The 26184-nt window shown below is 39.8% G+C and overlaps 1 protein-coding gene across 1 annotated transcript in view; it reads right to left on the minus strand.

Annotated features, from left to right (window-relative positions):
• The window catches only part of MBOAT2 (membrane bound glycerophospholipid O-acyltransferase 2), a gene marked incomplete at both ends in the record, with an annotated part of 83399 nt that overhangs the window by 24132 nt on the left and 33083 nt on the right, over positions 1 to 26184 (minus strand). The window contains 2 exons of the mRNA XM_079532830.1: positions 438 to 493; positions 3602 to 3697. Coding sequence (XP_079388956.1) covers positions 438 to 493; positions 3602 to 3697 — 152 coding nt within the window. The remainder of the gene's footprint in view (positions 1 to 437; positions 494 to 3601; positions 3698 to 26184) is intronic.

Raw genomic sequence — 26184 nt, forward strand, 5'->3', positions numbered from 1 at the left:
GAATATGTTTTCTCTGAAGTTTGACATCAGCTTTTTCACCATTTTAGACATCAGCTACACATATCTAGCATTGCTCATTCATTTTCATTCATTCAGGAATTCATACAAGAAGTGTTTTCCAGGCTTTTCATATCTGTGAACATTACAGCCTGCAGGCTTCTCTAGGCTTACCAGAATTCAAACAATTAACAGCAGCACTAAAGCCTGTACACACATAGAATTTATGTTGTTTAAAGCAACAGGTGCTCAGCAACTGAGATCACAGTGTACTGCTACCACCCATCTCTCAACAACAGTGACCTCTGAGTTTTGAAATTATTTGGCTAATGCTCAGAATCTACAGCCCAGCACAAGAATGTCAATTGGATTTAGAAAAAAAAAAAGGAAAAAAAAAGGAAAAAAAAAAGGAAAATTAAGACAGCTTAAAGAAATCTTACCATCATGAATCTCAAATGCCAAACTAGTGATCTTCTGTGTAATTATCATCATTGGACTGTTACAAGAAAGGAAGAAAGAACAGTTTAGAAAAAAAATCAGATTTTCTTTGACATGTAAACATCAAGGAAAATGTTATACAAATAGCCAGGTTAATTACTCTCTAGTGGAAAACTTCCAATACAAGGTATGTTTTCGGAGCTCAAAACATGACACCATTTTCAAGCTATGAAAATAATTTACTCCTTAGACACTGTATTTGATAAACCATGCCTTTTATTGCTGCTGTAGGTCCCACAAACACAGCCAGTGCTCCACATTTACTTTCTAATAGCACTGTTTATTTTCTTTTCTCTTAGTGGGAAGAGTAAGGGAAAAAGGGCAGTATGAACAACTATATGCATTATGAATTACAGCAGCAGTAAACAAAGGACAATAAGAATACCAAAGCTGAGCAGCAGCATTACTTACATAGATACTCAGAGCATTTTTCACTATTTCTACTAACAGCTGGACCTACGCTTAATTTTTCCATCTACAAGTATTATGTGCTTCAAGTAAACATAAGTGTTAAAACTAAAACCTAGCACAATTATGCTGACTCCAATGGAATTCAGTTCGTATTGAATTTATTGAATTTCCTACATTTTATTGGATCATAAACTGTCCAAGAGATTCTTGACTGGGTATGTAACTCAGCTTTAACTGCTCTGGAAAACAGAAAAGTTCACTAAGAAATGGTACCATCTCCACTGTACCTAAGTTTCCAACTGATGTAAACCTCAGCACTTCTAACCCCTAACAGGGGTAGGGAAGACTAAAGCATAGAATGAGCGTAACCAGAATTCAACCAGAAACCAGTTCTTAAATATATTTTATTTGCTTAGTAGTACGTGAGCTGGAAACACAATAACAAAAACAGAGAAAAATGATCACCCTGTAGCCATCAAGTCCTCCTCTACTGACAAGCCTTATCCCAGATGGTTCAGCCTGCCAAATGATATTTTTTACGTTTCAAGTTATTTCAAAGCACAATGTATTTTCAGTTCTCAAATGCAATCAGGGAAAAACTAACCCCCTGTATTGCCAGCGTCCCCAAAAATCCTGTTATCAAGGCTTGAGTGACAGGGGAGGATCAACAAGGGAAAAAATAAATGAGAACAGACATTGTGGAATATTCTCTCTAGTCTCTTTTCAGCATCTGAGCTGAAGAGTCGCCTGGTGCTGTCACAGATCTCCAGCTGATTCTGAACAAAACAGGTTTTCCTTCTGTAAATGGATATGTGAATGGATCTAGCCCAGGAGAAGCTCAGACAGACCTTACAATAATTCTAGCTGACGCATGTCAGTGTTATCATAGCAGCTATTGATATTTTTTCTTTCTAAAATAGCTCTTCCAGTACCTTCAGAGATGTGACTGAGGAGCAACAGTCTAGAGACTAAAAGAGGAAGAGCCCTTTCTGGAACAGTGTGGCAGAATATCAGTTTTCATTTCCCTTGTAGCTACTGGCAGAAGGGCAAGCAAGCTGTGGAAGGCTTGCAGGCAACTGGGGTCCATTAGTACTGAAGCCAGAATCACAATGGCACCTCCAACACGAGGTCAAATTTCATTGGCAGATTGTCTGGGCTTGGACACTTCAGATGGGCAAGATGGGTTACGAGAAAGCTCTTTCAAGGCTAACCTCTGTATGAAGCTGTGCCAGCTTCTTTGGTACCAAGAAAGAACTGCTGGTGCTGGGATTCACCAGCTGGTTAGGGCATTTTTGTTAATTTTGAGTTCAACCTCTTTCTCTGCAAATAGGGAAAACTGAGGGAAAATAGCCTCTTTCAGTTCAAATTGCAGCATGCAGTTCTCCTGTTTTGGAAACAAGTCCTGCCTTGGGTCTCAAGGGAGCAGATGCAGTTTATGCCGGAGATTTAACACAATATGCATACACCAAGCTTGCAGGCATGAAAGGGTCGTTTGAACAGAGCAGCTCTATCCAGAGCACAGACTTCATGAAGCTCTGGACATGTTTAGACCTGGCAGAAATCGGAGCTAACATCAAAGACAGCTGCTATCAGAGCAATACAGTCACATTTGAAGAACGGTGTGCTCAGGCTACTATTAATAGTTTTAGGTCAATAACAGGCAAATACAATTACATTGCTTCCCAAGTGAGCTCAGAGCTTTGGTTGATGCAAGGCTGTACCGTTTGGTCCTTAAGTGATCTGTAAAGGACAGCATTTGGATCATGATTCCACTCTTAATGGTGAAATTCAGTTCAGCATCTGTAAATCTAGCTTTGTGCATCTGTATGCATATATCTTTGTTACAATCTGTCATTATAGTCAGCAGAAATCTAGACAAGACAGTCAGGGGCAAGTGATCCAGTTCACATCAAGGTAGACACTCATGGAGGGTCAGCTGAAGTTCCCTCCAGGCTCTGCTGTCTGCACTGGTTAGATCTCCTCTGATGAGAACAGGAAGGATGAACTTAACTGTAAAAGCTACAGGCTTCAGCCTACAAGGTAGTTTTGGGGCTCTTACGAATGAAGACTGAGAAGTGACAAGGCAAACACAACTCTGCTACACAGTACAGTAATACTGAACTACAAACACCAATGCCATTCCCACTATTCCTGAGAAGTATTTAATGCTTCTGGTGTTGCTGTTTTTAAACAGACTTGCACACACGTCTCTTTTTTTTTTTCCCAAAATGCTCCTTTAGATCAAAGGCCTACCAGGAGCAAACAGTCATAGAAAATGATGTGCTTCGTTTCTGTCTGTAGTACTGACAAGAATCACCAATATTTTTCATTTTTGCCTCACCTTTTTTATTATATTTTGCTCACATATGGCTTCAACCAAATATAGATTAAGCTCCTCATATAAAAAGAGAACATAAACAGGCATAGCTTTCTAGTTCTAAGGGTGCCTCTCTCCTTGGCCTTTCCTTTCTGGAACACATAGAATAAAACCCACAAGAGAGAAAAGCTAAAAGCTAAATCCCTTAAAACATTCAGATTTAACTCATAGCATGGCATCAGGTTACAGACATATACAAGTATGCAAGGTACAATTCAGCTTTCATCACATTGCCGTGGGTGGGAAAGGAAAAAATAAACAACAAAGATGCAGCATCACACAGGAAGATAAGATGGAGAGATTTTTTTTTGTCCTTACCCAGAAAAATCAGCAGAATACTGTCCATAATCAAAGATATAGACTCTAGTAATTTGGCACACAGTGAGGTATCCCAAAGCAAAAACAAAGCAATACCTGACAGGGTAAAAAACAATAAGCATTTTAATTAAAAACGTTTCTCCACTGAGTCAGCAATTTTTAATTAGACTTTAATTCTCAGTAATTTCAAGTGAGTATTTTCACAATTTGCACCCCCTCCATTCTGACTTCTTCAGTAAGTTTTATTCTACAGAACCATGAAGATTTTTTTCCAAGCGTACAGTACTAAATTACAACTGCTATCACCATTATCTTATTTACTGACATGAATGAGACTTGGCATTTGTAATGCAAATGCTGCTGTGAAGAACAGAAGTTCTGTAAAATGAATCTATTATTTTTAGTTCAAAGTGATTTTTTGATTGTACCAGTATGCGAATTTGGCAAATTAAGCAAATTATACATTGAACAACATCTCCATTGATTGTTCTCCTATACGTTGTACCACAGACACTGGAAAAGAATATTAATTTCCAAATATACCCATTAAAACACATCTGATTGAAAAGGGAACCGTATGAGTTTACACCTCCTGTTAAAGCTGATCCTTGCAAGTATAAAAAATACACACAAAGGCAACTTTTGTAAGTATTAAAAATTTAATTTCACATATCATTTTAAGGTCAGGGTCTTTTTCCTCCTATTAGTAAGAGGTAAAATGCTGACTATTTCCACACAGATCACGAAGCATTCACGATAATGAAATCAAGCACACCAGTCTGATGTTCAGTCCCTACAGCAGACTATGCTCTACAATCAAAATCCAATTAAACTGAAAATTTTCTTGTATCACATGGAAAATGAGAGCTAGGACTGTATGAAGGTGACACACTGAGGGGCACTCCAGGAGGAGTCTGGGACACGCTTTTCCTTTCTTTCTCAAACTAGTATTTTAGCACAAGTGTTTACATAATGAAGTCTGAAGTCTTAGAAACTATTCTTCAAGCTGAAAGTGATGCCTGTTTTTGCCATACAGAACACTTGCAGGTTCACCTTTAAGAACTGCTTTAGATTTAAACTACACAATATTTTCAGATGTCCAGCTTTCAGGACAGAGAACCATTTCTGACCTCACATGCCGTGCATCAGAAGCGGTGTAAATCCACGTTTGCTTGCTTGTTTAAAGCTTTAGGTTGCCTGCTTTAGCAACAAATAGCATTTTTCTGTTTCCATCCATTTTAATAATCCAGAAACAATACCATATTGAGCGGCTGAATGGCACAAAAATGTGCATAATAGAAATGCAACAAAATTAAGCAACAATTGATTCCTTCTACTACTGAACTATTTCAGCAAGGAAAAAAGTTGACACAGTTAAGAAGTGGACCACAGATATCAGGAGCATTATACACTGCACAACAAGTCAAGTAACTTCTTGAGATATTGTAAGAAAAGCTGCTTCCTCTTCCTGATAGAAATCGCACAGGTTTCACATGAGTGATGACTGGTCTGCTCAGATGTAACTCCCAGCCATTTCATTAGCTAAAATTCAACATGATTTTCAGTGTTACCAGCCTTTTTTTTTTTTTTTTTTTTTTTTTTTTTTAAGATTTACTGACTAAATAATCCCCAACAAAAATAACAGAATGTTTTGGGTTGGAACCCACCCAAAGATACTACACAAAATAAATAAATATAAATAAAACAAGAACAATTTAAATATTGCTGTTTTCTCTAAGAAAATCTCATTTTCTCCTCAATGGCAACATGATATATTTACTAACAGCAGTCTATTCACTGTATATTGCCTAAAACAAACAGAGTTTCACACATGACACCAACTGCAGCTTTCCTACCTCACAATGCCCACCACAGCAGCAGGGCTCACCACGTAGGACAAGGAACCATGCCATACATGGTCCTATGATTCTGTGAGACATCAATGGGTTGGGCACATCCCATCAGACAAACAGAAACTATCACCAGTATCTACCTCCGACTGTTTTACCTTGTAACACTTCTACACTACGTTCTTAACAAAACATGCAGACTTTCTTTTGCAGAAAAGCTGCAGTTGAAAAATTACTAAATCTTCATAATTCCACATCTCTAACCCCAGGTGTTTCACGAAATATGCCCAGAAGTGGGCTGACAATATCTGTAGCGAAAACAAATAGTTTAAACCAAGTTGCAGTCAGAGAATCATAGAAGGCTTGAGTTGGAGGAGACTCACAGCCCACCCGCCCAACCCCTGCCATGGGCTGGCTGCCCCCCACCAGCTCAGGCTGCCCAGGGCTCACCCAACCTGGCTTTGAGCAGCCGCAGGGATGGGGCACCCACAGCTCTCTGGGCAGCTGTGCCAGGGCCTCACCCCCTCTGAGTGAGGGTGCTGAGGCAGACTGAGGCAATGATGCTACTCGTTTATGGAATACTAAAACATACAAAACAGTGTTATGGTTACTTGCGGTTGGCTATGGTATTGCTTAAATGCCTTGCAACTTCAATTACAAACTAACCTTCTACAATAAAATGAACTGTCTTGGCAAACAACTAAAGAGCAGTGGGTACTGTATACTTGAATTTCAGCAATGCTTTGGACATTGCCCCCCATTAAGATTCTCACAGAGAAGTGTTGACGTATGTGCTGGAAGAGCAGACAGTGAGGTGGATGGAAAACTGGCTGAATGGTTGCACCCAGAGTGGTGGTCAGTGATGCAAAGTCTGGCTGGAGGCCAGCAGCGAAGGAAATGGATCCATACTGACCCAAGGGTCTTTATTGGGTCCGGTCCTGTTCAACAACTTCATAACTAACCGGGGTGATGTGGCAGCACCCTCAGCATGTCTGCTGATGGCACAAAACAGGAGAAATAACTGATAGGTCAGGGAGTCGTGCTGCCATCCAGAGAGACCTGGTCAGGCTTCTTAGATTTGTTTCTTTTTTTGTTTCAGCACTGCAAGTTTGCACATGCTCTACAAGTAAGAGTAAAGGTCTTCAGTAATAGCTTAAAGGTCAATACACACGCAAAGATACAAAATTTGATGCTTCATTAAGTGAAACCTACTGTTTCAAAATCATATTTGCCTTATGAGCAAGTGAGAGATACAATCTGACATTGCCAAGGCAAAGCTTGTTGTTGATGTTCAAGAAGGATTATCACAAGCTGCCATGTGGCAGGCCATTGAGTCCACGTGAATAACAAAACAACACTATATACTTTTCAAAGACATAGCAACAGCCAAGTGCCACCTGAAGTGATTTGAAAGAAAACTAGGGTGGTTTCTGGACTGAAATATAGATGTTTTTACTGCTAGCAATGATAATAAAATAAATGACATGAAACATATGGCAAGGCTTGGAAAACAAGTGACCAAAGTAAACATAATCGATTCCCTAAAAGGTTATTACACAGATAAAAATTAAAATCAGCATCAGTTTACTGTAGAGAACCACAGCAGTATGACAGATCAGGCAGTGCTTCCAAAAGCACTAGATAGATATTCCCTAAAAATAGCCAACAAAACAAAAGCAAAGAGAAACACTCTAAAATCCACAGAACTGTTGCTTTTGCTTTACTTATGCATTTTGAAAACACCTCCAGTCTTATAATGTATAATTTGCTGTTATTTTATAATGGGATTTTAGCTAAATATTAACTTCAGAGTATTTCTAGAATATTTTATGTTTATCTTATCACTGAAGAACTAAATATTTGCAGGTACTAAATCTAGAAGATTCTTGCTTCCTAAAAATAACAGAATCTGGTCATTATTATAATAGAACAAACTAAACAGAATTATGAACATTTAATTTTTTTAAAGGAAAAAATAAGGAAAAAAATCCATAATAATAAGTGATTTACCTGGTGTCCCTAAATTGGGAAAGGGGACAGCAATGACACTCCCCTTTCTCCTGCCTCCCAGAAAGAAGGAAGCAGAAGTTACCATTATATACAGCTTTAAATGGAAATCCAAATTTATGCCCAGGATTTACAAGAAGTCTGTTAGGTTACACAAACATAACCACGTTGTTATAACCATTCACAGTTTGGTCTGCATAGAAAAACAAAACTCATAAGCTGTGATCAAAGCCCAGGCGTTATGTTCTCTGAGCACCCATGAAGGCTTAGAACTATGAGGGACATCTGCCTATAGTGAACCTGGTTCACAAATACAGGTGTAAATCTTCCAGCAGTCCACAAATTCTGCTCTCATTCCAGAGCCTTCTGGCTACAAGTGCCTGGGCTTCTCTCCTCTTTTTCTCTGGATCTTCATCTGATTCATTTTCAAGTTTTTCTAAGTATAACAGACAAGGTAAGGTTGATAAGATGGATAAAACAAAGTGATACAACTCAAAAGAAAAGCAAATGAGGTATCAGGGATATTTTAGCCCCACTGAATGAAAACACCTGAAATCCAGCCATGTCAGCCAGGGTTGTCAGGCAGCTCAGTCACTATTAATTATAGAAAGAAGCATCAAAGCCATGTGTTGAGGAACAGTATGCACACGTGATCATCTCAGAACAACAAAACGCAAACCTATTGCAGCTTTTATTTTAAGAAGAAACAAGTATTTACAAGTATTTAATCATTTTGACAACGCATCAGACAACACCCCGCAGTGGATGGGACAGACATCCTTCCTATCATCTCTAAAGGTGAAAATGCCAATCCTTACAAAAAGGACAGCAGGAGCACAAATGGCTCCTTGCCTTGAGGAGAATCACAAACATCTATCAGACCCAGCACCTGCTATGCCTACCGATTCCCTAAACAAAACCAAACCTAGCTTTATTTAGCTGCTGACCAAAGTGTCACCCAGCTGACTACCTGAAATACATGTTAGCCAATGTTAGCCACCACTGCCAACATGGCAGGATTTCTTCAAAAAAAACCTCCCCATAGACCTGAAAAACAAGTAAAGCTTTGCAGAACTCAACCATGTGAAGTTGTACCTGACTACCACAGCATTAATTACAGGCTGTATGTGAATGCAGTGTTACCCAGGGCTGAATTTTCTCCTCTGGTACAAAAGCTGGTGGTTTTCAAAAAGCCGCGTTAATCTTCCACCTATCCCTGCTGTTAGGTGAAAAATGGTCTCACTGCAGAATTACAGAAGTCACTCCCTTTGCTCAAGAGCTGCTACAAGCAAGTTGCAATATGGTTAGTATTACAAGTTACAATATGTTCAGTAAGACAAACTGACCTGTAATTCATGTTGTATGGTATATAATTAATCAGCACAAAGGCATTCATTTAGAATTTGTTTAGAACTAATTCACAGGATCTTTGTCAAAAAGACCTTCCTTCATCTATCAACAGATGCAAACGAGCCAGGCATGTCTGGAAGACATTGCAATAATGAAGTAGCAGAAAGCAGAACAGATTGTCTGAAACATTTAACTTCAGCTTGAAAGCTAAAAACCCAACAAAAGCAACAACAAAAAAACACCAACAGCCCCCTGTCACACTAGAAAACAGGTTATAAACAAACAAGACTAAACATACCACTAGGAAGCAGGGCTTTTCTTGTATCAAGCTGCCATTTTATGTTTTAATTCACTACTATTTTGAACTCTGAAAGCACTAAAAAAATTAGTAAAATAATCAAAGTTGTTTTGTTGTTTTTTCTTTTTTTACATAGGTTCTAACATTTCATGTTAAATATAATTTATTCTATATATTATCATCTGTTTTACTACACATAGAAAACAGCAAACAAGCTCTCTGTCCAAGTGGTACTCTGCAGAAGATGCTGATCAAGAGGATTTCTATTCTAATTTTGCTAAAAATTAAATGCAGAGTTCTCTCTTATTAGCAAATACATTGTTCTACAACATTTCTTGTCTTATCTACTGCTGTCGTTGTTAATATTAATCAAAAAAAATTTTTTTAATGTGCATATATGCACATGAGTCTACCTATAGGTGAGTGTGGCTATATATAGATATAAGAAGCCAAAAACCATCCTACATGCCCGCATTTATGCATATATATATGCACATACATACAGGCTTCTTTTACATCAAAAGGAATTTCCTTTGGTTTCCAAACGACTCCATGAAATTCAATATCTACAGTTTGCATTGCTAAATTAAATAGACTTCCAAAGCATCGTTTCTGCCAATGCAGAATACCTCCTAAAGCTCAGCCCTTTACAGTCCCTCCTCTTGATCATTCCCCCAAGCACAGCAGAGCCAACAAAATAATACTTCTCACCATCACTGCTTGTCTAGTTCAGTGCAAGGTGATCTAATTTTGTTTTTACAGGCAAACCCTTTTAATCCAGTCTTAAATTCATTCCACATGATAACCTTACTATTCTGCCCACCACATCATCACCAACAAAGAAAGAGCTAAAGGTCTCATCCAAGCAGCGGGGCTGTCAAGCTCTAAGTCTCCATCCAGGTCAGTGTTCCTCCCCAGAAGTGGCTGAAGGGAGGTGCTCACACAAGCACACAGAGTCTACTTCCCAAAGTTCTGAGGCTCAAACCATCAGCACCTTAAAGGCCTGGAATCAAATACTACCGAATACACATATTTAATGTATCTGTATTACTATTTACACATATTTAATAGCCTTCTTTGTTTTTTTCTTCTCAAGACATCCCCCTGTCTTTATCACCCTCACTCTCTTCACCAATTCCAAGTTTTCAGCATAACTACATAAAAATTAGCACACAAACAAAAAGAAGTTGCTAAAGCTTCAGCAGCTTTGTGTTGTGCCTCCACAGCAAGATCCCTGTGACCCTCAAAGACTTTGGTTTGCTGGCTAAAAAACAGCAGTAACATCCACAGATTAATTCCAGAGCTCTGTACACGCCGACCAGTCACAGTCCCAGACTAACAACACACATCAGCTGATTGTATTTGCATAACCAGGGGCAGGAGTTGCATTTTTGTTTGATTTTACACTTCTGAGGGACTCATCTTCTAAATAAAATATTTGGTCGAGTACCTAACATACCTATCTCTATTTGCACAAAATCCAGCAAAAATAGGAGCAGTGACCTTGGCAAAGCCACCCTTTGGGAGCTGTTGTAACTCTTTTGTTATTTTAGGCTCTTCCCATGCAGTGGAAGGACAACAGCACAGTACGTTACGTTGCTAGAAGAAAGTTAAGTAAACCCATCAGCACAAGGCACTTTTTCACTATAAAGGTTTAACTTTCAGTCAAGCTCCACTCCTTCCAATTCAGGAGGAGAAAACATAGACTTTAAACGTGTAGCTACAGTTTCAAAAGGCAGATATGACCCCAGTGTCATATGCCCACATTCCAGCCCTCTGCTGAAAGCTGCTGCCGGGGTTGGCTGGTTCCATTTGCTTCCACCAATGTGAAAACCACTAAGAAATAAATTCTCACCACTAGGGTCATAACAGAATAGTTATTAGATGTAGCTATATTAACTGCATTAATTCCAGCAAATATAATTAGTTTTCATTGCTCACACAGCAAAAGCCCACTTCATGCACTCACAACATAAAACATGTTTGTGAAACTTGAAAGGGAAAAACATCAAGCGAAAAGGTCCAAAGTGACAAAGCTAAACCTCTAATTCTGTAACCATCCACTCCAAGCCAATACAAATACCGATTAGATTTAGCTTTGACTGTGTAACATTGCACAGGGTAAGCTAGCCTGCCCCAACATGCTGTTGTTACATCCACAAAAGATTCCTTATTTACACAATTCCTGATCAAACCGTACACCACTGGTGTACATCCGCTTTGAACACTGATCACATAACCAGCCAGAGCCTTCAGAAAGTCACAGTCCTATCCACATACCAAGAAACTACTCTCTAGAATGTAATATCAATCCTTGTGACTCATGCACTAGTCAGTCTTCTCAGTACTTCAAAACGTGCTGGAAAAAAAACCTACAAAAAAATGAACAAAACTGCCTATGAGCCACCGGGATGGAGGAGACATGTTGTTCACTTCACTCTTCTGCACGTCTCCAAGGGAACATGGAACTTGGAAGGATGGGAATAGTAATAAACCTGTTTTATCAGACTCAGAGCTGAGAGATGGAGTCAGACCTATCCAAAATCCCCTATCAAACTGAGATGATCCAGGAGAGGTCATTCAAGTTCTCTCTCATCTGAAAAACCACAGTGTGTACTGTCATGTCATACCAACCCGTATTTCTGCAATTGCTTAAAGTATAACAGTAAACAATGCAGATAAGAGCACCAAGTTTGACCTTTACATTTTATAAAAAGCTGCTAACAGTTTGTTGCAGTTAAAAACAAGCATGAAGCAGAAAGCCTAACAACTAACGTAACACAAGACATGTAAAGGCAAAGCTCCCTGACCTTGGAATCTCCCTTACAAGACACAGGTGAAGGAAGGAGATCCTTCACATATCTTCTCACAAAGATGAGCAGTCATAGCTCACAAATAAAACAGCTGCTCAATTCCAAACACTCCTAATTCTGGTGCTGGGAATTTCCATCTGTTCACCCATTTTTCTACACAGTATTTGCTTACCTATCTGATATTCCAGTATCACAGCATGCCAGTGATTTAATCCTTCCCCCCTCTCCCATGTGATACACAAGTAACATTCTCAAACATCAGGGATGTGTCCAGTGCCTTTATTTCTGCACATCAGCAGAAACCTATGGGTGGAAAACAGTCTCCTTTTAGGAAAGGGGCAGTCACATAAGTTCTGCAGAATATTTTTAAAGGAATACAGATGCTTTTCATAACACAGACAAAAATTGGTAAGAATACTATTTTAAAATGCAGTTCTACTATCCATAATGCCTTAACACCTGTAAACCAGAACTGCCAAACCCAAAACATTTTGTAAGGCTACATAATTTTGTCTCAGCAGATCATTAAGTTTGATGCAAGAATTTGGAGCAAATGCAACAGAACAAGTTCTCTGCTGGCAAAACCCACGAGGTCAATCATTAAACCCGTTACCGCTGTAATCTCAGTACTTGGCATGTATCACCTTGGATAGAGATAAGAGCGAGCCGTGGTTTTCATTCACCCACTCACCACTCCCCTCCAGCTTCCCACCCCTTTCAGACCCCATCCACACCCCCAAGTGCCGCAGCTGCCGTCCTTCCTGGCTGCAGAGCAGGGCAGATTCCCAGCTGTCTCATTCCCCCGGGCTGTGCTGCTGCCCCCACCTCCCTGCCTCCGGATACGAGCACCTGAGACAGAGGGCAACACAACACCACTGGGAGCGAGGGGAAGCTTTGCTCAGCCGTGAGGTGATGCCAGCTGGGATCTGTTCTCAGACAGCCAGGAGACATTCTGCACTCACATTAAGGATGGCAGCAGCTGTGAAGCACAGGGGATGCGATTTGCTGAGAAGGTGGTTGTACAGCCAGAAGCAGCGCACAGGGCAGCTTGCAGCTTAATAAACAACCTACATCCTGCAAGGTGGAATTCGCAAAAGGAAAGGCCGCAGAAGTCACATTTTGTTACAGCAACTGAATATTTGAGCAATTCGAGTACCACAGGGAAGCCAGCAGTTCATGACAATAAACCAACGTATCCAGAACACAGCTGAATTTTCTTTCCAACTGTGTATCAAAACAAAATGCCTTTTGTAGAAGTGCTCACCAGAAGGGATGGCGGCACTGTTTCTCACCTGAAGTCTCATTTCTTCAGGAAGGAAGGACACAGCCTTTGGTGTCACCCAGCTGCCCTTGTACCTGCAAGACCCACAGCTGATCTGACCCACACCACATCCACAGCTCTCCTCCTCTCTAGCGAGCAGTTTGCATCATCTTGTGATCATGCACACATCTCAAATAATGCAGCATTAGGAATCAGTTGCTCTGAAAAACTCTCATTTACCAAAAATAAGGCCTAATAGAAATACCTGCATTGCTCCGGTGCTTTAATGCACCCTCAGCTCATCCCTTTGGATGATCTGCTTCACTTCAGTCTGCTTTTCTCACACCTCAGACCCCCAGGGCTAAGTTAAATCACCACAATCACACAACGGTTTCATCTTTTACAGCCTTTAATTAATGCATGGCAACATATATAAAGCATTCACACGATGCATCAGCTTTGCCACTGTCACAGTGCTTGTCACGTGCTCCAGCACAATCATATTTAGAGATCAAAGTCATCTATCTGTCTCCTACTCCCAGCCTGGAGAAAACCTGTCGCTAACTCCATTTTCTTTGCAAATGGTGAAGCCTAACACAGGTTACTCCTTAGAACAAGAGTGGCAATTTCCATTTTCATGCAGATTTCTTTTCTCCCACATGAAACATTATCAGCCATTTCCAAGACTGCATCCAAGCTATGCACGAAAACAGGAGACACAATGGAAATGGCATGGCACGAAACCAAGCCTCAGCAGTAGTGAGACTTACATGTAAAGATTACTTGTGACATACAGTAGTCCTACTGTACACTAATAAGGAAATATTTCAGAATCAGTGTCTGTAGACTGTGGCATGCAAGTATAGAAGGAACCCATTATGAAAAAGCCCTGCATTTATTGCATTGATTTTGGAACATTTTTCTCTCTTCCAGCTCCCGACGGGAAACTGAAAACTGAAGATTAATTACTCAGTGATGGTCAAAGTCATGGCACAATCACTTGTGGAATCACCCAGATGTTAACCCCTGACAAACAAAAATTCTTCAAAGTGACATTTACAATCTCCAAGTTAGAAAGTAACTGTATTTTCATAACATATCTCTTATTATGTATACTGCATATATTTGCTGTTACATAAAATGCAAATTTAGTTTCACTTGGTTACTGCCATGACCCTGTCTCCATACCGCTTGAACTTTGCCATATTTTCAGCCTAAACTCACTGCTAAGCTGTTTTGTTCTCTGCTTTGTCATCTCCCAATTCTTCAGTAAAGATGAGCTTCTAACATTTCCAAAGCTTCCAAATTTCCCCCCTGCATGTCTGGAGATACCAAATTACCTCACAATTCAGTAAAATAGTAAATAAAAATCAGTTACTGCTTATTCCAGCCAATAGAGTCATATGACCTGTCCCTAGGAACATGCTGAACTAAGTCAACTAGCAGAAGCCAATAGCAGAAAATGTAACAGCAATATATGCTAGTGGAAGAGGCTCCATTCCCATATAAATACAGTGTTAGTGTCAATGCAAGGAGGATAAGGAACATCAGGTTGTTCACCAATTATCCTTTGAGATATGAAATCAAAAGCACAAATCCTTTACCCATGTGTCACCTATACTAGTGCCATTTGCCTATTGCTCCTAATGAAGATATTCCATTACATTCCTGAATTATCCTATTTCCTAAAACCTCTTAACAATTTCTTTCCCTCAGCACTCACTAAGTGAGCTAACAATTTCTTTCCTACTCACTAAGTAGCTGGGAAAATTCTTCCTACTATGAGTTTGCTCTGTTTTGGACAAGGAATGATACGTCCAAACACAAAGAGCCGTTCTTCAGTAGAGATCAGTTATTTTTCTCAACACAAACATAGCATCCAAGCAAATGAACTTCTCACTCCCAAATCCTTTGCAATGCTGGTTTATCAGTGACAACATCTGCTGCTGCTAGCAAGACCGCCAGCAGGCTGCAGGTACCTACAAGGGAGGTATCTCACTATCTTTTGCCAGCTTCAAGCTTCCTTTTTTGCAGTTGTTAAATTTTCATTTTAAAAATCCCTTCCTTTACAGGTAACAAAAGAGCCACAAAACTCTAAAAATAAATTAATGCATTTTAAATCTGAGCTGCAGGAACCAGACTGAGAAGAAAGTTTGATTTTTATTTTTCAAGACCGGTGCCAGTCTGAATTATGAAAGGGAAAGCGTTGCTGTATTTAGACTATTAAAAGACATATTATCACTTAAAGGTTGCTGAACTTAGAGCCACAGACAAAAAGTAGTATGCATAAAATCATTTATATCTATTTATTCAAGCAGGAAATATACACTGTATCTGCATAGAAACAATTTAGATAGTTCATAGCTCACTCAGCAGAAACGCAGAACTAGCAAGGGACGGAATGCAACTTGAGCAGCCTGGAAAGCCCATCACAGCCTTATTGTAAGACTGAACAGGTGACTTAAACCAAGATCCACAAATATAAGTGTTCCTATTTGTGAAGTTCTTTTTTGGCATTCAAATTCCCAGTGTATAAATCCACAGAAGCTTGGGATTTGGGAGCTAAATTTACAGAGCTATTTCAGTCCCTCTGACTGCCCCATCCATAAAACATGAATAGAAACACTTACCTAGCTCACAAGAGCATTCTGTGAGCAACAGCGTCAAAGATTACAATTTGCTGAACTGTTTTTGTATCATATGAAAGCTCAAACACTAAACTTAGCCACTCTACAAAACTAATTCTATCAGAAAACACGCATCATGGAGCCATGTACAAACTGCGTTCATGCTAATTGAAATCACTCATTTTCAAATGGAATGAAATTAAGATCTCTTCCAAGCATGTTAGGCTCCACACTGTAACCCTTCAGCCTAAAAATAGACTGATTGTCAGCCAGAAATTCCGTATGCATCCAGAATCTCCTACACTGTGCTTGCCACGAATGTCAAGACTTTGAAAAATCGCATATGTTATAACAGTAAAGACAAACTAATCTGCAACACAAGCACACAATGTGCTACCTCTGATTATTCATTGTTGCAAAGCCTCGCAGCGTCACTGCTGCTCAGCTTCCTTCTGTGATTTCATTGGAAACCAAATCTGAGCAAAGGTTTCGGCTAAGTGTGCGTGCCATGCTTTACACGCCTTAAAAACCAGCTCAACGCATCTGGGCTTTGTGACATTCATTAGTGACTCCGATTGAGGGAAAGTGGACCACGTCTTGTCAGAGAAGAGAATTTCATACTGGTTTGGCCTCTAAGATCCACAGAAGCCATTGCTTCTTTCTCCCATAAGCTGTTTCAACCAGCCAAACTCTATTCAAGTGAAATGGAAAGCAGTGTTTATGCTTCTATGTTTACCTCAGTTATTCATCAGTTCTAATGTTGTTTTCAAGAGGGAAATAACTTACAGTCTGCACTTTATATCCTCTCATTGCTTTACCAGGCATCCATATCCCTCCACTGAGGGATAAAATTTAATTATTATTTGCCAGGATTTTTATTTATTATACTTATTTCCTAGTACACTTGGAGTCCTTCTTCCACAATGGTTTATAATGTTCCTGCTAATCGCAGTCTCTCTTCACTCATCTTTATTTGCTAGAACAGTTGAGAAAGTGCTCTGTAAAGACAGTGCAAGCTGAAAATATATTATACGTAGGTCTTTTTGTCATTTAGAAGAGAAAACTTAAATGGCATTAGCTGGGAAAAATGTCAAGATAGAATGCTTTTCAAACTTCTCCTAACTGTTAGGGGACAAGTACTGTTTGCTGTGACGCTGTTTCACATACTGAATCATACCAAAGCAAAAATGAACTAGAAAGCAGCAAGAGGAAGAAAAATGTTGGTGGCAGTCTTGCAAGAAGAGCACAGAATTAGCAACAAGCAAACAGACTGCAGCACTCACATTTTGCTTAGGTGAGTTCAGCTGAACACCAGAACTCATACTTGCTCTGGAGATACGAAGACAGACGAGGAGTGAAAAAGGAAAAAACAAAACAAAACCAACTGCCAGACTTTGTCATGAGAAAAAGCACTCTACTTCAAGCTGCCTAAGATATAGCATCAGCTGTAAACTACAAGAAGGAGCTTCTCTTGTCACAATTTATAATGAATTAATTAATAGCAAAAGCATCTGCAGTTGTAAGCTTGTAAGTTGGTTTATAGAAGCATTCCCAGTCTATCTGAAGGCTCTGCCATGCTTGTTGAGTCAGACATCTCTACTCTAAACAAAAGCACGTAAGCTGGCCTCCAGCTAGCAAATTAACACCAGCGACTGGCAAAAACCAGCAGTGCTCCCTTCAGTTATTTCTACCTTTCCAGCAAAGGCCCTGTGAGGGTACCATGAACATATTGGCACACCCAAGCTCACTATGGCCACGAGATACAGATGTGCTACACCTCTGTAATGGCTTTTCTGCTGCAAATTACTTCAGTAATGAAGCAATGAAGCCCATGAATGTATGGTGCAGAAAAAAGAAAAAAGCGAGAACACATCTGCCTTACGAGATGTGTGACTTGCAAGAAAAGAATAAAGGACAAAGATTTTATTCATGAGGAATAGTTATTCATCATGGCCCAAATTATCCTGGGCTCCTGCAAAGACTGCAAGACCACATTTAGTGAACAAGCTTCAGAGTAGCAGAGCCGCTAAGAAGCCCACAGCTTCTCACTTTGTTAGCCTAAGGTACACTTTATGAAATGACAGTGACATGCATTAACTGCAATTAATTTTAATTCAAGGTGGGCAACAATACACTGGGCAGCTTTTGGTTCTCGAGGTCCATCTTCACCTTTCACAGATCTGCTAACTTGCTGATTATCAGCTTGAAGGGGAGCAGCATAAGAGGGAGATGGTTATCCAGCACCAACAGGAACTGGAGCAGCCTGCTCCGACCCCATAGCTGACCCTGCTGCAAGCAGGAAGCTGGATCAGAGACAATCAGCTTCCTTCCACCTGCATTAGGTAAGCATTCAGAGGCTCAAGTTAATTGCTAATTTTCTAAGACAAAACATGGTAAAGAAAACCAGTATTTTTTTTCCTAATCAAGTTTGCCATCTATTAATTAAGCAGCTGCATTCTGAGCATAAAATAGTTGGGCCTCATAGCCTTTTTGTTCCAAAACAAGTTAATTTTCCTCCAATTAAAATTATTCCTAACGCTTTAGGAGAAGAGATCACCAAAGCACGCAGGATGAGGCAGGCCTTACAGAAAAAAGTTATGCTGTAGGAATCAGTACAGCAACACAACTGAGATGTTGTCATATTGGATAAATGCACCAACACTGATCTTTTTGCACATACTTTTGTCTGTCCAGTACCTACACTATCAGCATATAGTAAATTACAAAACATTACTGTATTTATAGAAAAGTGTAAAAAGCTCTGAGTTGAATATTTAAATACATGTTTCAAACAAGAGATTCTATTGCACTGTAAGCATTGCAGTTAAAGCTCGGGTTTCTCTCAATGCTATTTACTCCTGAAGACATACTTGCAAGCTATGGATGCCCATATCAATGAGAGCAGATGCATCATCTCCATTTTCAGTATAGGTAGCAGAGATTGTGGAAAATTTCACATCTTTATTAAAAATACTGAAAATCCGTAAGGATGCTTTGAGAGAAATGCCTAGAGAAACTGTACGAGAGCAAATGATATATAAAGAGTCAAAAAGATCAATTCCCTCACTTTACAAACAGATGCTCCACCACTCACCATGATTTGCTGTGGGAAAACATCATTAAAAAAATATCTCCACATGTGCATGCCCCAAACCACTTAGTCTAAGAAGGACAGGAGTTAAACAAAGAACCCAGAGTTGGCCAAGCTTTAAATGATGCATCTGGATCCCTTCCCCACAGGAAGCTTTCCAGAAGTTTGAAGCTAAACAAAAAACAACCCCTCCTCAAGCACTGCTAGAACAAAAACCAGAACCCGAAGTTTTACAGAGAAAAAAAAAAATCTCAGAGCAACTGGGGCAGGCAGAACAAAGAGCTCATCTCTCCCTCTGTTCATTGTGTCCTTGGCAGAGCAGCCCATGCTCCCCGCCAGCTCCACTGCTGTGAATGATGGCAGCCTCTGCTCCCTTACCCTGGTCTGTGGGAAGCTCTCTGCTTCCATCTGAGCCCTGGCTGCCCATTGCTGGCTCTATAGAAGCTCCCCAGCTGCCCCTTGCCCCACTGCAGCAGCATCTCATTGCCCCTATGCCCAAGGAAGCTCTCAAAAGGATAAAAGAATTCCCCCTCCTTACAAAAGATTCACCTGTTGTTGCCATAAAAGGAAGTACTAACCTGCAAAATATGCGTCATAATGTTTGTTCACTGTAATTTATTTTGCTATTTTAGACAATTTTTGTTGTACATGAGGGATAAACCCAATGGTTCATTTAATTCAGTAATTCTTATCAGCACCAAGTAAACCAGAAGCTGTTTGGAGAACCACAAGGTAGAAAATAGCTGATCACAACACAAATATTGTGATCAAAGTGAAAGAAGATAAGGTCCATTAGGAAACCTTTTAAAAGGCAAAAATGGGCATATTAAGAAATAATGGCAGGAACAAAGCAACAAAATGTTCAGATTAGAATCAATAAGTGCCATTACAGGAATCAGCCTTTCAGAGAAGACATTTTCTGACTCAACAAACGTGCTGCAAAAGCATCAAGTCTTGATTCTGAAAAACATTCAACTAAAAAAAGGGTTTGGTTTTAATAATTGTGGGAAATATATCTATGCTATATCTGAAACCAGGTTGCTAGAACTTCCTCTCCCTTATAAAAGTTCAGCCTGTGATCACGAAGATCTTCCAGCTGGAAGCCATTTTAGATTTCGATGCTTAGTGGTCCGCTATGTACTAAGATGAAAGTAAACCCTTACACCTTTTAGAAGTGAAATTTTAACAACAATTCAATTTTATATTATTTGTGAAAGAAAAACTGCCAAGCTGACTCTCCTATCCTGCTCATACACATCTCTATATGTAGCTCAAACTAGATATATAATTTATATTAAAGTGCTTACTACTTGAAAGTAATAAAAATAGCTGTTTTTAGAAGCAAGTCCCCCTACTGGACTGGGCAGAACTACTCCCGTTTTCCCAGAAGCAATAAGAAGATCAAATCCAACTTCCCATCTCATATCCCCTTCCAGTCTCCTCCCCACTGCCCTACAATAGAAAAGCAATTTCTCGATAAACAACTTTAGGCAGCTTCTGATCTTATGCCCCTTTTAATTAACTCTCTTTTCAAGATAAACTCAAATATACTCAGATTCTTATCTGAGTTTTCTGTGCCTTTTGTTTGTTTTGTTTTTGAACTCTGAATACTCAACAGTTCTGCAGTATCTTTGTGAGATCAAGCGTTCAATCCCTGACGCAGAGCTGTGTAGGATAGCAGCTCCCCTTCCATGTAGGAACAGTGTAACGTCTTCTGTTGCTATTCTCTGCTTCATACCTCATGCTTCCTGTAGATTATTTTATGAGGTTTCTCTTAGCTGTCTTCCATGACATACATGTCTCACTTCTAATTCCAAGGTAACTGTTTTATGAAGACTTGAGCAATCAACTACAATGACTGCCTTTCCCATGTTGAACTAAGCCTGTCATTTTTCTCCATTTCCTGACTTCTAGTAGTTTGAAAGATCATTAAACTCTTCTTTTGTCTCAACAAAACACTTATCTGCAATTATCTGCCGCATCAGGCAGAGAGCACTGCCAGCAGATCGAGAGGAGCGATCCCTCTCTGTGTGATTCTCTTCTACTCAGCACCAGCGAGCATTAAGTCCAGCAAAGGGCCACCACAACCATGAAGGGACTGCAGCAGCGTCCTTGTGGGGAGGCTGAGGGAGCTGGGACTGGTCAGCCTGGAGAAGGAAAGGCTCAGAGGGGATCCATCAACATTTACTAATACCAGAGGGGATGGTGCAGAGAGAACAGAGCCAGGCTCTGCCAGTGGTGCCAGGACAAGAGGCACAGGGCACAAACTGGCACACAAGAGGTTGCCACTGAGCACTAGAAGCACTTCTGTGATGTGTGGGTGACAGGGCCCTGACACAGGGTACCCAAAATCTGTGCGGTCACTTCCTTGGAGATCTCCAATAGCCCTGATGTGGTACTTGGCATCGCTTGGGGCATCCCTGCTGGAACAGGGCTGGGTCGAATGGATCCCTGCCAACTTCAACAAGTCTATAATTCTGATTTTCAGTGTGTGATCTTAGATTATTGGTACCTTTAATTATGAATTGTAGAGTTGCTAAACTTTTATGCAGGTTCTTTATTTCTACTAGCTGCCTTTAGTAGAAATACTCAATCCACAGCAGTGCTATGCCTCTAACAGGCAAACACTCGATGCTTTTCACAAGGAATTGTTTTGATCAATTGCTCCTTCTACCCACAAGCAGAAAACCATCAAAAGAATAAAAATCAAATAACCAGTAAGCCACAAAGGCACTGCTGCCAATTGCAGAAAAAGAAATAAAGAATCAAAAATAAGGTTCAAAGACCATGCTGACCACCTCTTTCAGTGAGAGCGGCAGGGCCCGAGCGAACGGCATGGAGCTGCCAGGGATGGGCAGCTGGGGGTAGGGACAGGCTGTGCACCAGAGGGCAGTGGGCATGGAACATGTGAGGCCTTCCCAACTGGGAAGTTCCATATTTCTAGGGAACTGGAAAAGAGGCAGAGGATGCTGATTTGATCTTTAGAAGTAGGGAAGGGACCTCAGAAAATCACAGACCCATAAACTCAATGTCAAATACTCGTGAGGGATTTTTTTCCCCATTCTGTATCTCTAAATACCCAGAACGTAATACACGTTACACGGTTTAAACCTTGTCCAGAACGTCAAAACAGAATGTCCAGAACATCAAAATAGCCTATTTAATGACTTGGTCAGACAGCTGTGACTAAAAGACACGCTGCACCACACTGCGAATACCCAAAGCTGATGACTGCCGTGAACAAACCATCCCAAGCAGCCCAGCCAGTGTGAGATACTACTGTGTACCCATAGGCAGATCGCATAAAAAAATGTTTTGGTGATATGACATCAAATCAGAAGGATGTATAAGATACGCATTTGAGTCAGGACAGAATCAAAACAACTGGTATCATTTATTAAGCATTTCTTTAACTCTAAGTAAACTGGTTAAACGTGCAGGTACCCAATAAGTAATACAAACTGCAAATACTTTCTTAGTTGGATCAGGAAAAAATTACCTTGAAAGAAAATGAAGGCAGGCTTAAAAGCATCAGACGGAGTGGAATTAAGTCGTGTGCAAAGTGCAATTTTGGCTGTAAATAATCAACCATACAAATCTGTAATGGAAACCAACTATTAAGGAGCATTACAGCAGAAAAGGATCTGTAGAAAGTCACAGCGCCACAAAACAGACAGAAAAGCCTTTCATCCTGCTTAGCATTTTAAATGCCTCAACCTGTTTTTGCAAAGCACATCACCAAATGGCACAGAACAAGAAGTCCAAAAGCAACTACACAAGAGTGGAAAGAGGTCTGGAAAACACCATCTCATGAAAGATTTAAATAGTTCAGTCCTTACTGGAATGAAAGGAGACAACATGAACAAAGGACTGCTGCAGAAAAGCAAAGGAATAAATCCCCCAATAGTGATAAAAGAGTTTAAGCTATGGAAAATTTAGGTTAGATTTATGCTAATTTCTAGGACAACATAACCAAACTATCACTGAGCACCTATATGAATTGACTAACAAAACCTGTGGAAACTGTTTTTTGTCTCATCCAGAACCAGAAGTCGCAAGACCCTTCCAGCCTCCTCTTCCATGATTCTATTATCAGATTTGGTTTCCTGAAGAAAATAAACATTGGTAGTAATGAGAGTAAAGGAATCTGTCTAAAACAGATCCAGTGTGTACAAGAAAAGATGCTTCTGTTGGAAGTGTTTATAATTTCAAGTCTGTTAGGAGCTGAGATGCAATGAAGAAAAAAAACAGCTGGGAAAGCAGTGCAGATGCTTATGATCTGAGAAGACAAACCCAAGAACAGAATGAGAGACACACCCACGGTAGCTGTTTTCGTGTCGTAACATTGAGTACTACTCAGATCTCTTCTGAACAATTTCTAGCCCTGCCAAACAAGGTTGTGTGTGCTACAGAGTTTTCACATTTTGTACAGCCATGTATTTCTTTCTGAACACACACTCCACACAATAAATGCCTGATTAAGAAGTTCAGCTGTGCTTTTAGGGTGGGCAGTCATACTTCTTATCTACTGATTAATGCAAGCAAGTATTCTTGAGGCAGAATGAGGCTTCAGCATCAGAAATTTCAGAAACATTTGGCAAGAGGGAAATAAACCAACACCTTTTTTCCTCTTTTTCCTCTTTCCTCCTCCTTTTTAGAGATTGTTCAAATATTTGGCATACTGTATTTCTTTGCAGCAAGCCAGGCAGTATGAGATGCAAAAATAAAATAAAAACCATATAGAAAAATAAGCTGAGTTGTAGCTCTCACATACTCTTTCTTTCCCCCCCCCCCCCCCCCCTACATTGTGTACCCCATATGTTTTTCTTCTGGAAAAGCCATATGGAACATTTCCTATTAAAAAGCAGGTTTACTCCAGGAACAGATGTAAAGAAATTGAGGAATTAAATAATGAAATTTTATGTTACATCAAAACCTTTGCTCCTCCTTCTCCTTAAGCAAAGATCTTGGACTCTGCAGCAGAATTGCACCCACACATTGATTCTCAGAAGATATGCCCTCCTCAGCATAACAAACAAAAAAAAAGCAGCAGCAGGCAGAGAAGCATGAAGGATGATGAAGGCTTCTTCCTTCTGAATGGCACTTCCAGTAGTGTTAATCCACTGACGTAAGTCTTACTGTTTTCTCCTTTTCAGAAACTAGGAAGACAACAGTGTAGGAAAAACAGAATTTTGTTTCCAGTATTCCTAGTGCAGAGTCCTCACAACCTTCCTCAGCTGCCATGGGGAATAAAAATCAAAACCAAAGTAACTCGTAGCAGAGAATGCTTCTAATTTAAGAAAACAAACGAAGTTGGAAGTATTCAATGTATTCAGCTCTGCAAAATCCTTCAATGTCCAATTAAAATTTTATTAGTGACAAACCATTAAGAATCAATCACTCTGTATAAGACTAAGCTCATTTAAAAGGAAGTTTACTATTTGCTTTATTTAAATGGTGGCCTCCACACTACTAGTTGGACTTTCTCCACTTTTTATTTTAGACAGCTTTGTGTCCCATATGTATTTCTGCAGTGCATAAGAACAGGACTTCTGGGTCATCACGGAAGTCCATAAATGCTCCTGCTATCTAGAAATGATTCATTTGGATCCAGAGCTGTGATTATGTACTCCATGGAAACTAGATTTCATAGTACTTACCTACTTCAAGTAGCAGGCGGATCTGAAGTTTCATAAATTATATATCTTTCATTACTGGAGCCAAATTATCTCCAAATAGCCGGTGACATTTAAAGGTTAAAGCTCCTAGTCTCCTTTTAGAAATTAAGTCACCTTCCCCATGGTTTCACAGGAAAGCACGATGCAAAGGAAAAAAAAACACCAAACCATTTCTAGGAAAAGTAACTACCAAATTAAAATGCAAGCTAACAAAGTCAGAAGACCTCTCAACTCTCCTCTGTTTCACATTTTCTTTCTTCTCAGCTTTTGCTCAGCTAGTGTGTCAGATCATCATAAAGGGAGAGAAAACATACAAGGATTCTTATGTATATTTAACAAATACACACTAGCAAGTAGAATCATTTCAGAATTCTCTTTCAAAAGAATCCTAAAGGAAATGAGAGATTTTGGCACATGTTCTGACACCATTATCTACTTGGGAGAGTAATAAATCCTTTGGGACAGGAGAACTAGGAGTTGGACTCAATGAACCTTACAGATGAACCTTACAGACCCCTTCCAATTCAGGATATTTTGTGATATTCCGTGGAAACTTTTGGAAGTAGTTTGCTCTCTTGAAAAGACATGCAACAACTTGTTCCCTGGTTGAAGCCAGAAAAGACTTCCTCTGCTCAAACTTAGCTTACAGGTTGACCTGCAGAAAATATTTATAGCAGACATGAATACCAGAAAGCTCTGGAATGCTAAGTACATGACAGGAAGATAAATAACATTGTTCAAATTGAAGAAAAATGAACATGCCACCCATAAACTGAAGAACATGGAAAGGCAGGGCAGTTTGCAGACAAGAGGTCAAGGCACTACAGTGTTCTACATCAAGATAGGACAGGAGGCTGTTGGGTGGAAGGAAAACAGCAAGGAGTTCCATGAATTCAGAGAGATACAACTATTCAGTAAAAGTTGAAGATCCATCCAATAAAAGGGAGAAGGTGTGTACAGGAGAACAGTGACGTTCAGTTTGCAGGACAAAGCCAGCCAACAACAGGTGGGTGAAGGATCTGAAAGTGTCACAGATTTAGGTCTGTAAGCGCTCCCTTCCCTTAAGATCCAATTTTCAAAGCATACACTGGAAATTATCTTGAAGAAATCAGAATTTATGCCCAAGTTGACTGAACCAATTGACCAATTTCTAATGCACAAGCACAGCATTAGCTTTCAGTAAGAAACAAGGAGAAAAAAAAAAACAAAAAACGATAAAGTCTATTGTATATTTCTATTTCTGAGAAAGAGAATGAGAAATGGGTTGAATGATGGAAGAGCAACTAACCCTACTAATATTAAAATGAGCACATGATCACAGGAAATCTGCAAATGTTGGAAATTTGCAATGCAAAATGCAAAAGTACCGCTCATATTAAAAAATGAAAAAGGAAAACCAGTCACGCAATGATATTAATCAATGTGGCCAGACATAAACAGACAGAAAAAGAGCTGCAGCTAAACAGGTTAATACAAACACAAGCTAGGATTGTTTCAAGGCTGATGGTCTTAGATACATTAATAAACTTAAGAGAAAAACATCCAGGGGTTTGTTAGCTAAAAAAAATTCCTTATATGTTGAAGTTGCCCTAAGACAGTAATGTGCCC

This window comes from Tetrao urogallus (assembly GCF_951394365.1).
Source record: "Tetrao urogallus genome assembly, chromosome: 2".
NCBI lineage: Eukaryota > Metazoa > Chordata > Aves > Galliformes > Phasianidae > Tetrao > Tetrao urogallus.